The sequence below is a fragment of the Lemur catta genome, chromosome 9 (assembly GCF_020740605.2).
Source record: "Lemur catta isolate mLemCat1 chromosome 9, mLemCat1.pri, whole genome shotgun sequence".
Lineage (NCBI taxonomy): Eukaryota > Metazoa > Chordata > Mammalia > Primates > Lemuridae > Lemur > Lemur catta.
Window position 1 is genome coordinate 4,684,813 of NC_059136.1, and position 15,630 is coordinate 4,700,442.

A 15,630-nucleotide genomic window follows, 5' to 3' on the forward strand; every position below is an offset into this window, starting at 1 on the left:
GAGCCAGTGACCCCCTGGGCCTCAGGAGCTGTGCGCTTCCACTCCCAACGTCCTGCTTTCCAGCGGGTGGGGAGTAACTGGGCCCGTGTCCTGGTTACTCAGTCTTCCTGGGCTAAAGTGACCTGGCCACCTTAGGGCTGAGACCGAAGCTGGGGCCTGACTTGTGCCAGGGGAGCCGGAGTCCTACGTGGGGAAAGCCCACACCTGCCCACTCCCCGGCCTCTGCCCCTTGACTGCCCCATGTCTCCTTGGGGACAGGAAGCCCCTGACTGGGGATAAGGGGTGGGGACTGTGCCACCAGGACCTATGCCTGAGAAACAAGCCTCTCTTCTTTGGGATATTTACTTGGAATTTTATTCAAGTGGAGGCTGGCGCCTGAGCTGCCTTGGGGAATCCAGTGAAGTGGGGAGGACCCGGCTAGGCTTCCCCCTTCCTCTTCTGGGGCAGCCTGGCCTGGTGCTGGGATTGCCCCAGGCCCCCTGACGCCCCGAGCTCCCCCTGGCTCGACACCTGCCTGGGGGCTCACCCTGCGCCCACCCTCAGCCCCAGCTGGGGCCCCCTCCCCATGTTTCCGGGGCGCCACCGGGCCCTGGGGAGTGCAGGGCACAGGCTGCTCCCCGCGGGGCCATTCTTTCTCCGCGCCCTCCTCCCTTCCGTTTCCGTGGCCGCGTAGAGGCCGGAGGCTGTGGCCCAGCGCTGAGCAGGGGGGCCGGCAGGCGTCAGGGCGCCAGGCCGCTGCCGCCCGCCCCTTCCCCTCCGCAGGCCCGCCCCGGGGCCAGGGCCAACTGAAACCAACTGCTGGAAGAGGAAGAGCGGAATCAGGAACTGGCCGGGGGTCAGCACAGCGCCTGAGTGGGTCCAGGACACCCCAGCAGCCGCTGCCGGCGTGGGTAACTCCAGCCTCGAGGCCCAAGAGGCAGAGGGAGCTGAGGGACGGGTGGCGGGCAGGAGCTGGCCAGGGGCTCCTAGAACCAGGGGCCCAACCTGGGGGCAGGGGCCGTGGAAGGGCGGAAGGGGCCACAGTGGCTGGCCTCTGGCAGTGGCCGCCTGGGCCTCCAGCTGGGGCAGGATTGGCCCCGTCAAGGACCTGGGCACGCAGCCCTGTAAGGGGTGCTGGGTGGGAGGGCCTAGGCAGGGAGGCTCCAGGTTGGTTCCTGTTCCAGGACTGGGAAGAGGACCCCTGGCCCTAGGGAAGGGCCAGTGTCAGGCCAGGCGGCGGCTGTGGACCCATGGCTGCATTTCAGCGGAGCACCCCCCGCATGCCTGTCTGCAGCTCCTCCTTATCCTGCAGCCCCCAGCCTCCGTGTCCCACCCCTCCATCTCCAGCTGCTGCCTTGCCCCCACGGACGGCATCTTCTCTGTCCCTAGGACGGCACCATGGGCTTCTCTTCAGAGCTGTGCAGCCCCCAGGGCCATGGGGCGGTGCAACAGATGCAGGAGGCCGAGCTTCGCCTGCTGGAGGGCATGAGGAAGTGGATGGCCCAGCGAGTCAAGAGTGACAGGGAGTATGCAGGACTGCTGCACCACATGTCCCTGCAGGACAGCGGGGGCCAGGGTCGGGGCACCCCCGACAGCCCCATCAGCCAGGTGAGCTTCTGTGGGGTTCCTGCGGGTGCCAGTTACACCTGCCCTCCCTCTCCCTCCCTCTCTCCCTCTCTCCCTCTCCCAAAGCCCTGGAGAGGGGTTGGAGATTTGGCAGGCCCCAGCGTGGGAGCCATCGTCCCCTGCTCCCTGCGCTGCAGTCCTGGGCCGAGATCACCAGCCAGACGGAGGGCCTGAGCAGGCTGCTGCGGCAGCACGCGGAGGATCTGAACGCGGGGCCCCTGAGCAAGCTGAGCCTGCTGATCCGGGAGCGGCAGCAGCTGCGCAAGACCTACAGCGAGCAGTGGCAGCAGCTGCAGCAGGAGCTCACCAAGGTGGGTGGGCAGCGCTGGCGCTTCAGTCATTTCTCTAAATGTGGAGCCGAAAAAGGATGGTTTTGCACAAGAGCCCCTGGATTCACTGGGGAAGTGAAAGTCCCTGACCGCAGGCCTGGCCCCAGGAGGACCTGCTCCAACCTTGCCGCAGCTTCCTCCCTTCCTCTCCCCACTCCGGCTGGGCTGCAGTGGGCCGTCGTCACTGTGCCGTCTGGCTGCGGGTCTGAGGGACGGTGAGAGGACCGAGGGCCGGTCCATTTGCCCTCGGCCTAGGCAGGCTCCTCCCAGGGCCCCAGAGACAGGGGAGCAGCGTGGACCCCATGGCCAAGGATGCAGGCTGTGAAGTCGGCCTGTCCAGGTTTGACTCCCACCCAGCTCCCCAGTCTGGAGGCCGTGGGATTTGGAGCCGGCTGTTTGTCTGGGCGCCTCGTCCCCCATGCAGTGTGGTCAGCCTCCCTGCACCACACCCCTTCCCCCAGCGCAGCCCGCCTTGCTGTGGGCCCACAGCGGCCCCTGGTGGCCAGGGCCCCCACTCCTCTCTCCCCAGGAGACCGTCGGCTGCTAGGGTCTGCTCATCTGTGTCGAGTTTTGCTGGAGCTCAGCCAGGCCCTTGTTTTCATAACGTCTGTGGCCACAGTGGCAGAGGTGAATAATTGCAAAAGAGACCCTGTGGTCTACAAGCCTAAAATGTTTATTTATCATCTGACCCTTTAAGAAAAAGACTGATCTAGCTGATACCTTTAGCTCAATTACAGATGGGGAAACTGAGGTTCAGAGGAGAGGGGTGGAGCTTGCCCAGCGTACCCCAGCACAGAAATACTGGGATGACAACTCTGGTCTCAGGCTGCCACCTGCCGTTCCTGCAGCCGGGAACACAATTTGCAGGACCCAGTGCAAATGAACACGTGGGATCCCTTGGCAAAAGATTATTAGAATTTCAAGACGGCAACAGCAGAGCGGGAAGCCGAGCGTAGGGCCCTTCTATGTGTGGAGCCCCGTGGAACTACGCAGGCTGCACACGCCCGGAGCCGGCCCTCCCTGCCACCGGGATACCACTCTCAGGCCAAGAAGGGACAGGTGCAGACTGCCCAGGCCACCTTTTTTCTTTGCTTCCCCCAGGGGCCTGTCTCTAACCAACTCCTCTGACCCGAACCTCAGCGTCAGCTTCCCCGCAGGCGTCCGGGCCTTTCCCGGAGAATGGACTTGGGCGCGCTGCCTGCCTGCCCGGCAGGGCCTGGCCAGGCTTCACCTCGGGCAGGAATCTCCCGTCCTGGGGGACTGCCGCCCCACACTGGCCTATCCTCTCTCCCCAGACCCACAGCCAGGACATCGAGAAGCTGAAGAGCCAGTACCGAGCCCTGGCACGGGACAGCGCCCAGGCCAGGCGCAAGTACCAGGAGGCCAGCAAAGGTCTGCGGCTTCCCTTGCTGGCCCAGGGAGTGGGGGCTGCCCAGGCCTCCGTGCTGTCACCCACACCCCTTGCCTCCCACCTGACAGACAAGGACCGTGACAAGGCGAAGGACAAGTACGTGCGCAGCCTGTGGAAGCTCTTTGCGCACCACAACCGCTACGTGCTGGGCGTGCGGGCCGCGCAGCTGCACCACCGGCACCACCACCAGCTGCTGCTGCCCGGCCTGCTGCAGTCGCTGCAGGAGCTGCACGAGGAGATGGCGTGCATCCTGTAAGCCCGCCTCCCGGCCTCCCCACCCCTGCAGCAGCCCTAAGCCCTGCCGCCAGGCCCAGAAAAGTCAGTGCTATAAAATGCCGGCCACGCAATCACACGCGCACGGGAGCCGGGCGGGGACCGGAGCTGGGCAGCGTACGTCGAGCACTGTCCTAGGCTCTGGGCTACAGCACAGCACGACAGAGACAAACTGTCCTCAGGGATCTTTCACGTTGGTGGGGAAAGGAGAGAAAGTCAGTGAGTGAAACAGGGAACACAGCAGAAGGGTAATTGCTATGGGGAAAAATCCAGTTAGAGAAGGAGATCGGGAGTGCTGAGGGCAGGGGGGAGGTGACAGTTGTACACAGTGGTCTGGGACAGCCTCTGTGAGGTGGGGATGTTCGCAGAGCTTCCTGAGAAACGTACAAGAGTGAGCCAGAGGGTATCTGGAGAAAGACCGTTCCAGAAAGAACAGTAGGTGCATAGGTCCTGAACTGGGAGGGTGTCGGGGAACAGCCAGGAGCTGATGGCACTGCTGCGGAGTGGGGGGTGTGTCACACGTGAGGCTGGAGGAGGCAGGGTCAGGCCACTGGGCAATGGAGAGTCCAACAGGTGCCACGAGGACCGTGGCTCTGGGTGAGCAGGAGGAGTGACAAGATCTGACCTCTGTTTTAATGAGGTCGCTCTGCCGCTGTGCGGAGAATAGGCTTCAGGGGCAAGGACAGAGGTGGGGGGCAGACAGCGGGTTCTGCACTCTTCCAGACCAGAGATCGTGGCCGCCCAGGCCAGGGAGGTAGCGAGGGAGTTGAGATGTGATCAGGTCCTGGGCATGTTTCGAAGGCGGAGCCGGTGGGGTTTCCTTATGGGCTGGAAAGGGAGCATGAGATCGAGGAGTCGGGGAGGACTCCAGGGGTTGGCGTGGACCACCTGGAAGATGGGGTTGCCGTTAGCTCGTGCGGAGAAGGCTGTGGGAAGAAGAGTTTTTGGAGACGAGAGTTCATTTTCAGCCAGCAGACTTGGCGTGTCTGAGAGGTGTTCACCGGGACATTTTGAGCAGGTGAATGAATGCAAGAGATGAGCTCAGGGGAGGTGCTGGACTGGGAGGTGTAGACAGCGACATGGCACGTCAGTGGCTCCTGTGGCAGGGCCAGAGCCCCAGCTGCTGGGCTGGCTGCCGGGGCAGGACGGTTGTAGCTCACGTTACTGAGAGCACCTCCCGTACACCAGACACGGCACGCAGGACCCCACCGGGTCCTCACTGCAGCTCCCGGCATCCCCGTCCTACATGTCAGGGCTCTAATTTGCCTAAAGTCGCATGGCCGGCACGGTCAGCCCCAGCACTGACTCCAAACCCAGTGTCCCCGGCCCAAACTGCCAGCCTTGGCCAGCCTGAGGCCCCCCTGACTGGGGTCCTGCCTGGGGGCAGGAAGGAGATCCTGCAGGAGTACCTGGAGCTCAGCAGCCTGGTGCAGGACGAGGTGGTGGCCATTCACCGCGAGATGGCTGCGGCGGCCGCCCGCATCCAGCCCGAGGCCGAGTACCAAGGCTTCCTGCGACAGTACGGGTAAGCCTGTCCTTGCTCCTGCGGGGCTCCAGGGCCGCTGGCCTGTTCACTGACGGGGCACTACCGCCCACAGGTCCACACCTGACGTGCCACCCTGCGTCACCTTCGACGAGTCTCTGCTTGAGGAAGGTGAACCGCTGGAGCCCGGGGAGCTGCAGCTGAACGAGCTGACAGTGGAGAGCGTGCAGCACACGTGTGTGGGGCGCGGCGGGGACCGGCTCCCGGCAGAGCTCGGGGGCTCCCGTGGGAAGGGCTGGGCAGGGGACACCTCCGCACAGAGCCGCGGCCAGGCGGCTGGGCCTGCTTGTCTCTGCAGGGATGCATCTGGGGTGCTGGGCTCTAACCTTGTCCTTCCCTTGGGTACAGGCTGACCTCAGTGACAGATGAACTGGCTGTGGCCTCTGAGTCGGTGCTCAGCCGGCAGGAGGTGGTCACTCAGCTGCAGCGCGAGCTCCAGAACGAGGAGCAGAGCACCCACCCGCGGGGGCGGTGAGTGGGCCCCCCGCAGCAGCGTCCTGGCCGTCCTCCCTGCTGCTGGCTGCCCACTGCAGACTGAGCCCGTCCCTCACCCTCCTCCCGCCTGACCCTGCCCACAGGGTGCAGCTGTTGGGCAAGAGGCAGGCACTGCTGGAGGCGCTGCAGGGGCTGCAGGTGGCACTGTGCAGCCAGGCCAAGCTGCAGGCCCAGCACGAGCTGCTGCAGGCCAAGCTGGAGCAGCTGGGGCCCGGCGAGCCCCCGCCCGTGCTGCTGCTGCAGGACGACCGCCACTCCACATCGTCCTCGGTGAGCTGCCCACCCGCCGCCACTGCCTGCAAGCCAGGCCTGCCAGCCGGGGCTGTGCTCCTCATTTTCGCCCTCCCCCTCCCAAGCCTGGTCACCCGCTGACGTCTGTCCCTGGCCTCAGGAGCAAGAGCGAGACGGGGGAAGGACGCCCACACTGGAGATCCTTAGGAGCCACATCTCTGGAATCTTCCGCCCCAAGTTCTCGGTGAGTGGTGCCCAGCTAGGGCCTGCACCTCTGCCCATCCGTAAGGAGTGGGCCAGGCCAGGGGTCTCAGAGATGCTCCCCTGGACTCCCCACCGTGGTGTTTGGGTTTAGCCACTGGGGATGCCCCGGAGAGGAGGCTCTGCCCAGGCCGCTTTTATGGGGCAGTCCCTCTCTTCCCTGGCATTCCAGGCTGCAGACATCCCCAGACCCTGCCACCCGTGGGCCCCCTCCCTCGCTGCCAGCATTGTGTGCTGCAGGGACCAGCAGCCTTGGTCTCCCATGGCTCTCCCTGCTCTGGGAGTGGTCAGGGGCCTGTGGCCTGGAGGACGGGGCACCAGCTTGTTTGGGGTCTGCCAGCCTGGGCTTCCCATCCCAGCTCTGGACGGCGTGATCCTGGGCCAGTCCACTACCCCTCCAGGGGCCTGTGGATGGCTGTACGTGCACCTCGGTGGCTGTGAGGACTAAGGGTGTATGGGGGCGGGCGAGAGACCCCGGCTGGCCCAGTGCCTCCCCTGACAACTGGCTGAGTGATCCCTCCTCGGGCCTCCCCTGGCCCTCCCAGCTCCCCCCACCGCTGCAGCTCGTTCCTGAGGTGCAGAAGCCCCTGCACGAGCAGCTATGGTACCACGGGGCCATCCCGCGGGCGGAGGTGGCTGAGCTGCTGACTCACTCTGGGGACTTCCTGGTGAGGGAGAGCCAGGGCAAGCAGGAGTACGTGCTGTCGGTGCTGTGGGATGGTCTGCCCCGGCACTTCATCATCCAGTCCTCCGACGTGAGTGGGGCCGCGCCCCGAGCCTTCCAGGCCCCGCTGCCCCGTCCTTGCCCTCCCCAGGGGGAATGACCTTGCCAGGGTAGGGAGTAGCTGCTGCCCCTTCCATGCCTCCCTAGCGGGGCTGGAAGGGGCCACAGAGACCACCCAGTCCCTGCACCAAAATAGGGGCTTAGGTGTATGTCCTCCCCTGAGAAGGAGGCAGCAGGATGTCATGCGCCATCAGATGGTGCCTTTTCTAGAGGTCTTTCTGCCCCTGGTCCTGGCCAGGCCCTCTCTCCCCGGCTGGTCTCCCTGTCCTCTCTCCCAGGGCTCAGGCCCCTCAGACGGGCCACTGACCCCGGGTCCCCCTGCCCGCAGAACCTGTACCGGCTGGAAGGGGACGGCTTCCCCAGCATTCCCTTGCTCATCGACCACCTGCTGTGCTCCCAGCAGCCCCTCACCAAGAAGAGTGGCGTTGTCCTGCACAGGGCTGTGCCCAAGGTGAGCTGGGCCCAGCCCGGCCTGCGCACCTGTGGCAGGGCTTAAGCGGGGTGCATGGGCCGGGCCCCCCCAGGATCAAAGCGGGAAGGGCTTTCCGGTCCCCAGTCCACAGGCAGGGGAAGAAGTGAGCCCTCACTCCCCAGGTGGCCGGCCGCCTCAAGGTGCGGTCTGTGAGGTCCACAGGCTGGGCTAGTGCTCAGGGCACCCTGCCAGGTCCCCAAAGCCATCTGAGTGTGCTCCTGATACAGTCCAGCCCCACGGGACAGACCAACACACCGAAGCTGTGGGACACGAAGGACCTCGCAACCAGTGGGAGAGACGTTCAGCCCCTCTCTTCACTGGCTTCTGACCCCTCACTCCTCCTCTCCCCCAGGACAAGTGGGCACTGAACCACGAGGACCTGGTGTTGGGCGAGCAGATCGGGCGGGTGAGTGTGCCCCACCCAGCCTTGGCTCTGCCAGCCCCTCACCACCACGCCTCCCTCCCCGCCCCTTCCTTCCAGCCCACACCCCGAATCACACCCGAGACCCCTCCGCAGACCTGTTCGGCCTCCCTGCCTCATCTGATTCCGTACCCCCAACACGCTGCCCAGCCGCCACCATGCGCTGTCCTGCAGGAGTGGGACAGTACCCACCCTGCCAACCCCCCCGGCCTGCCCCTCAGGGGGCTCCTGTGTGTGTGTAGGGAAACACGGTGAATGCGAGTGATAAAATACCTGCTTAGGAAAGAAGTCACTTTCCTAAAACTCAGAATGCTTTTCAAGGCCAGAGGAAAGTGATTTTTGCATTTTCCATGTCACTTTTGTCAGTGAAGGTGGCACGTCGGAGGTGACTCTCCCTGCGTCCCCACGTGCAGTCAGTTCCCCAATGTGGGGGAAAATGCTGGAGAGCCAGGGGGCAAGTGTGCACGGGGGGCTGGGGGAAGGGCAGGTGGGGACAGGGCAGGCTGTCCCCTGGAGCAAAGGAGAGATCGGTGGGGAAGCTTTGGTAGGAGCCCCGGACCGTTTCAGGGGAATTTCGGCGAGGTGTTCAGCGGACGCCTGCGGGCCGACAACACCCTGGTGGCGGTGAAGTCTTGTCGAGAGACGCTCCCCCCCGAACTCAAGGCCAAGTTTCTGCAGGAAGCAAGGTGGGTGATAGAATACTGATCACCACGGGGCTTCCTCTGTCGCGGCACAGTGTAAGGTGCCTGGCTTCTTCGGTGGTCTCGTTTAATCCCGAGGCCACCAGCGGGTAGCACCACAGTGCTAGGGGGCCTAGCACCCCAGTGCCCCGCCTGAGGTCACACGTCCAGGTCTGCCGGCCGCAGAGACCAAACTCTTCTCGGTGGTGGCCCTTCTCCCGTGCTCCGGGGGCCCCTGGCGGGAGGCGGGCAGCAGGCTGGGCTGAGTTGCAGCACCCCCCAGGATCCTGAAGCAGTACAGTCACCCCAACATCGTGCGTCTCATTGGCGTCTGCACCCAGAAGCAGCCCATCTACATCGTCATGGAGCTCGTGCAGGGTGAGCAGAGCCTGCTGACCTCCAGGGCTGGGGGCTCAGCCTGGCCCCCGCCGGGAGGCTCAGTGAGGCTCCTCCGCCACCTCCAGGGGGCGACTTCCTGACCTTCCTTCGGACGGAGGGAGCCCGCCTCCGCGTGAAGACCCTGCTGCAGATGGTGGGGGACGCGGCTGCCGGCATGGAGTACCTGGAGAGCAAGTGCTGCATCCACCGGTGAGCTGGCAGCTGACACCTGCCCTGCCCGAGTGGAGGTGCCGTCACCCAGGCCCCCTGACCGTCGGGCGCCAGCTCCAGGGGTAGGGTTGGCCTCTCCCGACAGGCTGGGCATGCCTGGGGCGCGGAGCCGCCTTTCTTGGTGGCTTCGTCTAGAGGCTTAGCCCAGGCTGGGCAGGCAACTTTGGCCAAATGAGCTCCCTGCCCTGCCTCACCCAGGGACCTGGCTGCTCGGAACTGCCTGGTGACAGAGAAGAATGTCCTGAAGATCAGTGACTTTGGCATGTCCCGGGAGGAAGCTGATGGGGTCTATGCTGCCTCAGGGGGCCTCAGACAAGTCCCCGTGAAGTGGACGGCACCCGAGGCCCTGAACTACGGTACCTGGTCTCCGTCCCCCCGGGGCTGCGGGGCCAGAGGCTGGCGCGGGTCGTGCCACCCACTCACGTGCCCCTGCGTGCCCCACCCGCTCTCCAGGCCGCTACTCCTCCGAGAGCGATGTGTGGAGCTTCGGCATCTTGCTCTGGGAGACCTTCAGCCTGGGGGCCTCCCCCTACCCCAACCTCAGCAACCAGCAAACGCGGGAGTTCGTGGAAAAGGGTGAGCCCCTGTGCACGACAGCAGCCTCGGCCGCACTCACCCCGCTGCGACAGCCGGGCTCCCCTCCCGTAAGCCCCGCCTTGCCGCCAGGGCAGAGTAAGAGGATTCCGTAGCTACCACCGAGGGAGCGCCTGTTACGTGCTGGGCCTTCACTCCTAAACGTGTGACGTGGGGATTAACGTGCCCCTTTTACAGATGGAAAAGCTGAGGCTTGCAGAGGTCACACAACTAGCACACGGTGGGACGGGGGTTAGAAGCCAGGCCTCTGTGTCCCTGCGTCCCTGTGAGGAAGAGCGCGTCTTAACCAGCTCTCATTGCTCATAGTCCGCACCCAGGGGCTCCCAGGGGCCCTCACCCGCACTCCTCATCCCCGGTGTGCTGTGCCTGTCCTCGCAGGGGGCCGCCTGCCCTGCCCAGAGCTGTGCCCGGACGCCGTGTTCAGGCTCATGGAGCAGTGCTGGGCCTATGAGCCTGGGCAGCGGCCCAACTTCAGCACCATCTGCCAGGAGCTGTATAGCATCCGAAAGCGGCATCGGTGAGGCCGGGACCCCTTTCTCAAGCCGCTGGCCTCCGCGGGCCAGAGTGTACCTCCTCTGCAGCTCCAGTTCACACGCGGACAGCCTGCACTTGCAGTCCTGGACTCCAGCTGCCAGCAGGGGGCAGCTCCGCGCCCGCCTGCACCCTGCCCTGCCAGGGCTTCCTCCTCCGGGCAGAAATAATAAAACCACTTGTGTCCATTGAATGCTCTCAGCATGTGCGCTCCTCTGGAGGGCAGGACGTAGGAGGCAGGCGTGGCCAGGACAGCGGCCGTGGGGAAGGAGGACAGGCAGCGTTCACGGGGCAGAGCTGACATGACTTGGTAGCAGTTGGATGTGAGACGTGGGGAAGGAGGGAGAGAGATCAGATGAGACACAGGCATGACCAGATGGCTGTGTCATTCCCTGAAATAGGATTACAGGAAGAGGATCAGAGCTGCGGGGAGGATGGTGAGTTTGGAGATGTTGCACTTGAGGGGCCCACGGGGACAAAAATGTGGGTGAATAGTCTGGAAGCCCAGATGGAGGTAAAGGCTGGTGACAGAGGTGTGAAAGTCAAAGGCTTACGAATGTTAGAGAGTAGCTGACACTGGCTGTGTACAATAGTCACAGAGAATTCAGGAGGAGACGAGAAGGGAGGGAAAGTTAGAGTTCCCCTTGCAGGAGACCGACAAGGCTGACGAGGAAGAAGAGGCTTCCCGGGAGTTCGTCTGTCAAGGTGGGTGTACTGGGCACCAGGGTGGCAGATCGGGGGGCCCTCACCCCTCCCTGGGTCCCCGTGGGACCTATAAGCATTTGAAACATTAACAGCAGCAACAGCAAAGGTCAAGAAGACAAGGAAATATGAACAAACCAAAAACAGAAACTGGGAAGGATTTATGATACAAAAGGACAAAGCGGTAAGAACCTTGCGGTAAAATGGCCACCCCTCAAGAAAAGTCAGGAAGTAGTTGGCATCTATTTTCAAAGAGATAAAAGAGAGCCCTATCACTTGTTTAAACAAGGGGAAGTCAAGTCGGAGTGTGATTAATACAAATACTAAGAAGCGAAACGTGTGTCCGTGGAGGTGGTAGGAAATAGATTGCAGAACTTCTGCTTCTGGGTGGGGTGTGGGCGGTCTCTGCAGGCGACCACTGCCATTGCGACAGCTAGGAAAAAACCGTTAAGATGAAAATCATCTTATTTTTAAAGACAATGGAAAGTGGTAGAAGAAATAAAGACCAGATGAACTAAAATTTCAAGGAGGAAAGAGCCCTTCCGAGTTGCACTAGTGACACGGGGCTACTGTCTTCCCCGTGGCATCTGCTGAGTTGGGACATTGCTGAAATTCAGACTTGGCCCAAGCAGAAAGACTGTTGGGGAAAAGAGAAATGAACAGTTTTTAGTGGTTGCAAGGACTGTGCCATGGATTGAGAACTAAAGAAGCCCAAAACGCAGAGCAAGTTTTCCCCATGGAACATTGCTGAGTTCTAAGGCAGTGTGGAGGCTGGGAAGGGGCCGGCCCGGGAGGCCAAGTCCCCTGCCTTGCAGTGTAGGGAGGCCTGGAACAAACAAACAGCTGGTGTCCCCCCGCCAAGATATGATTAATAATATTTGCCAGATTTTGAACCTGTGCAGGTTGGGAGGCTAAAGAACTCCCTTTAAATCTTTGAAGAACAGGCCAGGCGTGGTGGCTCACGCCTGTGATCCTAGCACTCTGGGAGGCCGAGGCGGGCGGATTGTTTGAGCTCAGGAGTTTGAGACCAGCCTGAGCAAGAGTGAGACCCCGTCTCTACTAAAAATAGAAAGAAATTATATGGACAGCTAAAAAATATATATATATAGAAAAAATTAGCCGGACATGGTGGCGCATGCCTGTAGTCCCAGCTACTCGGGAGGCTGAGGCAGAAGGATCGCTTGAGTCCGGGAGTTTGAGGTTGCTGTGAGCTAGGATGATGCCACGGCACTCACTCTAGCCTGGGCAACAGAGTGAGACTCTGTCTCAAAAAAATAATATATATATATATATATATATATATATATATATATATATATATATATAAATCTTTGAAGAACAGAACTTTAAAAGCTAAAAGAGAGACTGGCCAGGCTTTCAATCCAAAATCCAAGAGGGCCATTCCTAAGGGACAGGGACAATCAGGGCAGGACTCAGTTTTACCAGATTGTAACTCTGCCCCTACGCAGCTCAATACTTAATTCCACCAAAGTGACTGGCTCCTCTGGGAACCCTCTCTGGTGGGTGGGATGGGGGGATAACACAATCTGAAGCCCCTACCCTTCTTTTGTATCCAGTGTGTGGCACACAAAAATTAAAAATCATAAAGCATGCAAAAAATGGAGAAAACGGGGCCAATACACACGAGAAAAAAATAAACAATAGAAGCAGACCTGCAGATGACCCAGATATTGGAGGTGGCAGACAAGGCCTTTAAAATAACTGATTAATATGTTAAATAGAGGCAAATATAGAGAATTTCAACAGAGTTGGAATCTATTAATGAAGCATATTGAACTGAAAAAAATGTCTCTGAAATTTCAAACTCATTGAATGGGTTTCATAAAAATTGATAGAAGTAGAGGATAAAGTCACAACCATAGTTAGAGACTAGACATGTCTGCTGGATTAGTGGACTTGGATTAGTGGACTTGGAGATGGGTTAATAAGAGGTATCTAAACGGAAGTACGGAGAAAAAAAAGAATGGAAAGAATGGAGTCTAAGAAACATGTGGGACTCTAATATATGAGTAATTGAAGTTACAGAGGGAGAGGAAAGAGAAGTTAGGGCCAGAACAAACTGGAAATGGCCCAAATGTCTACCCAGCAATAAAAAAAAAAAAAAAAAGGAAAAAGAACAAGCCGTTGATACATGCACCAGCATCTCTGAATCTCAAAGACTTGTTATATAGGCCGGGTGCGGTGGCTCACGCCTGTAATCCTAGCACTCTGGGAGGCCGAGGCGGGCGGATTGTTTGAGCTCAGGAGTTCGAGACCAGCCTGAGCAAGAGCGAGACCCCGTCTCTACTAAAAATAGAAAGAAATTAGCCAAACAACTAAAATATATATACAAAAAAAAAATTAGCCGGGCATGGTGGCGCATGTCTGTAGTCCCAGCTACTCGGGAGGCTGAGGCAGAAGGATCACCTGAGCCCAGGAATTTGAGATTGCTGTGAGCTAGGCTGATGCCACGGCACTCTAGCCTGGGCAACAGAGCGAGACTCTGTCTCAAAAAAAAAAAAAAAAAAAGTCAGACATGAAAGAGTGCTTGCTTATGATTCCATTTTTATGAAGTTCAAGATCAGGAAAAACTAAGCTATAGTCAAGGCAGTGGAAGTCTCCCCTTAGAGTCAGCTGCCGGCCATAAAACTGCTTGGCTATAATTTAGAGTTGGCTCCTTAGCTGCAGAGTGACCTGCTACCATGCCTCCTGTCACCTGGTCCCTCCAGTCCAGGGTCATCCAGTGGAACTGGGGTGCAAGAAGCTGCTAGTGACACCATAGAAGCATGGCTCATCCAACTAGCAGACCAGGCTGGTCTTGCTTTTGCTCTCTGTAAGTAATAAGCTGTCTGGATCCATCTGGGCTACCCGTCCCCTTACCACCTGAGGCTGTGAAAGTGTGGCAGGCCACGTAGTGGCTGCAGTAGAGATCCTGTGGCTCTGTTAGCCACCAAGCTGTGTTTAGGGACAGCTTAGCCACTTAACCAATTTGTCAGTGTGGGGCTGATAAGGTCACAATCCCTTTTTAGAGAAGAGACAGGACCCTGTGGGCTGTCTGGCCAAGTATGGGATAGAACTCTGGCAGGCAGGAGTGGCCTTAGTGTCTACTGAGTGTCCACTTAGTGCTGAGCTATTTGGTGACAGCAACGAGTGGTCTTTGACCACTGTCCCTGATCCCCAGTGAGCTCCGTTAGTGTTTAGAGTTAGCAATCAAAGAGGGAGGGTCTTGCAGGACTAAAGGAAGCTTCTGTGGCTACTGCTCACCTACTGTGACTGCCAATAGAACACTATTTTGTGACTAATGGCAATTAGTCTCTCAGAAATTTTGTGAGATCCACTCTTGCTTCTTTGCAAGCAAGAAAGGAGGGAAACGAGAGAGAGATGTGGGCAAAAGTCCAGTGACACCATAGAGGCACGGCTCATCTAACTGGCAACTGAGCGTGTGGTGCGAGTTCCGCTGGCCGAGAAGGAGTGGAGATAGCTCAGCTGTTTGATGACTGACCCCACGCCCCAGCCACTTTGGCTACACCCACTCTCACCAAGGACGTGGATATAGAGGAGGAAAGAACAAAGATAAACCAGGGCAGTTCAGGCATCACGCATCATACACATGTATCAAAGTATCACATGTACTCATAAATATAAGCAATTATTATGTGCCTGTGAAAACAAAAATAAATCAGGACTTGTTGCAATGGGCATCACAGCTGTAATGAAACAGTGGCTTACCTGAGATGAATTCCTGTCACCCGACAAGCACCTTGCACAGCACTGGAAGACACTATCACTTACTTTTAGTCTACTGTGACCTCGGCCTGGATTCATAGCGGAGCTCATGAGTCCCCAGAGGATGAAATGGTCCCCCAAAGTTAGACTGCACATTTGGTCAACGTACCAGGCTGCGGAGCGAAAGTGAATCTTCTCTGCTGCTCTGGGGAGAGTTTCTGGGAGACTCCTCAGTGGCTGGGCAGTAGGTTTCCCAGGACGGAAGCCTCAGCAAGGCCCCGAGAGCTCACTCTCTACGGGCCAGCATAGAGGGAGAAACCAGCCGACAGGCCGTGTGGACCTGGCCACTGTGCCAGCAAGTCCCCAAAGAGGACAGTGATGGTCTGCCCATGAAGGAAAATTCTCTCTTGTTACAGGACTCTGGGAGGGTTATGGGACTTAAGTATTTGGGTTATAACTGGGCCAACTTTGGCCTTTCCTGTGGGCAGTTAGGAGGGATACCAAGAGAGCCTCGACTTCCCGGCTGAGGTTCATGCTGTTGGGACCACTGTTTGACCCAGCACTTTGAGCACTGTCCCTTATCCCCTTCACAGGGAGACAGGACTAGGGTGGAGGCTTAGGTCCTTCTATCTGCAGGGAAGACCAGAGGCCCCCTGCAGGGGCCAAGATGTGTGGGGAACTGGCAGCAGCCACGGTTGCCAAACCTCGGCAAAGGCCGCTGTGACGCGGAGACGTGCCCACAGGCACGGCTAAAAGCTTACTCTGCCTAGATTAGCAGATAACTCTGAAATTGGACAATGGATGGATATAGTTTTGGGGTGGGCCCGTTTGAGCCAATACACACCCAAGTGGTTGTAACTAACACTGCTGAATGCATTGTGGGAGGAGGTGTTTTAGGTATGTGTAATACTCCTCTCCATTGTATGGGATGTTCCCAATGGGGAAATGTCTGAATTAGGATAG

At 59.2% G+C, this 15,630-nt stretch overlaps 1 protein-coding gene across 3 annotated transcripts; it reads left to right on the forward strand.

Annotated features, from left to right (window-relative positions):
• The first annotated feature begins 758 nt into the window (after window positions 1-758).
• On the forward strand, window positions 759-10,432 carry FES (FES proto-oncogene, tyrosine kinase). Of its 3 annotated transcripts, none has more exons than XM_045561659.1 (19): window positions 759-890; window positions 1,369-1,587; window positions 1,743-1,916; window positions 3,230-3,326; window positions 3,414-3,597; window positions 5,006-5,143; window positions 5,217-5,336; window positions 5,510-5,632; window positions 5,740-5,926; window positions 6,048-6,131; window positions 6,694-6,903; window positions 7,261-7,383; window positions 7,757-7,810; window positions 8,393-8,511; window positions 8,789-8,883; window positions 8,970-9,093; window positions 9,313-9,470; window positions 9,568-9,690; window positions 10,087-10,432. In XM_045561659.1, exons 2-19 carry the CDS (start codon window positions 1,378-1,380, stop codon window positions 10,227-10,229), a joined length of 2,466 nt encoding a protein of 821 aa, XP_045417615.1. In that variant the 5' UTR covers window positions 759-890; window positions 1,369-1,377; the 3' UTR covers window positions 10,230-10,432. The 3 variants fall into 3 exon arrangements, with proteins under 3 accessions (XP_045417615.1, XP_045417618.1, XP_045417616.1); XM_045561660.1 differs by having other exon boundaries at window positions 778-886; XM_045561662.1 differs by lacking the exon at window positions 6,694-6,903.
• The last annotated feature ends 5,198 nt before the right edge of the window (window positions 10,433-15,630 follow it).

Coding starts and splice junctions, on each gene's coding strand:
- FES (XM_045561659.1), top strand. CDS start 1,378: ATGGGCTTCTCTTCAGAGCTGTGCAGCCCCCAGGGCCATGGGGCGGTG. Junction 3,327..3,413: donor GTACCAGGAGGCCAGCAAAG/GTCTGCGGCTTC, acceptor CCCACCTGACAG/ACAAGGACCGTGACAAGGCG. Junction 7,384..7,756: donor TGCACAGGGCTGTGCCCAAG/GTGAGCTGGGCC, acceptor CCTCTCCCCCAG/GACAAGTGGGCACTGAACCA.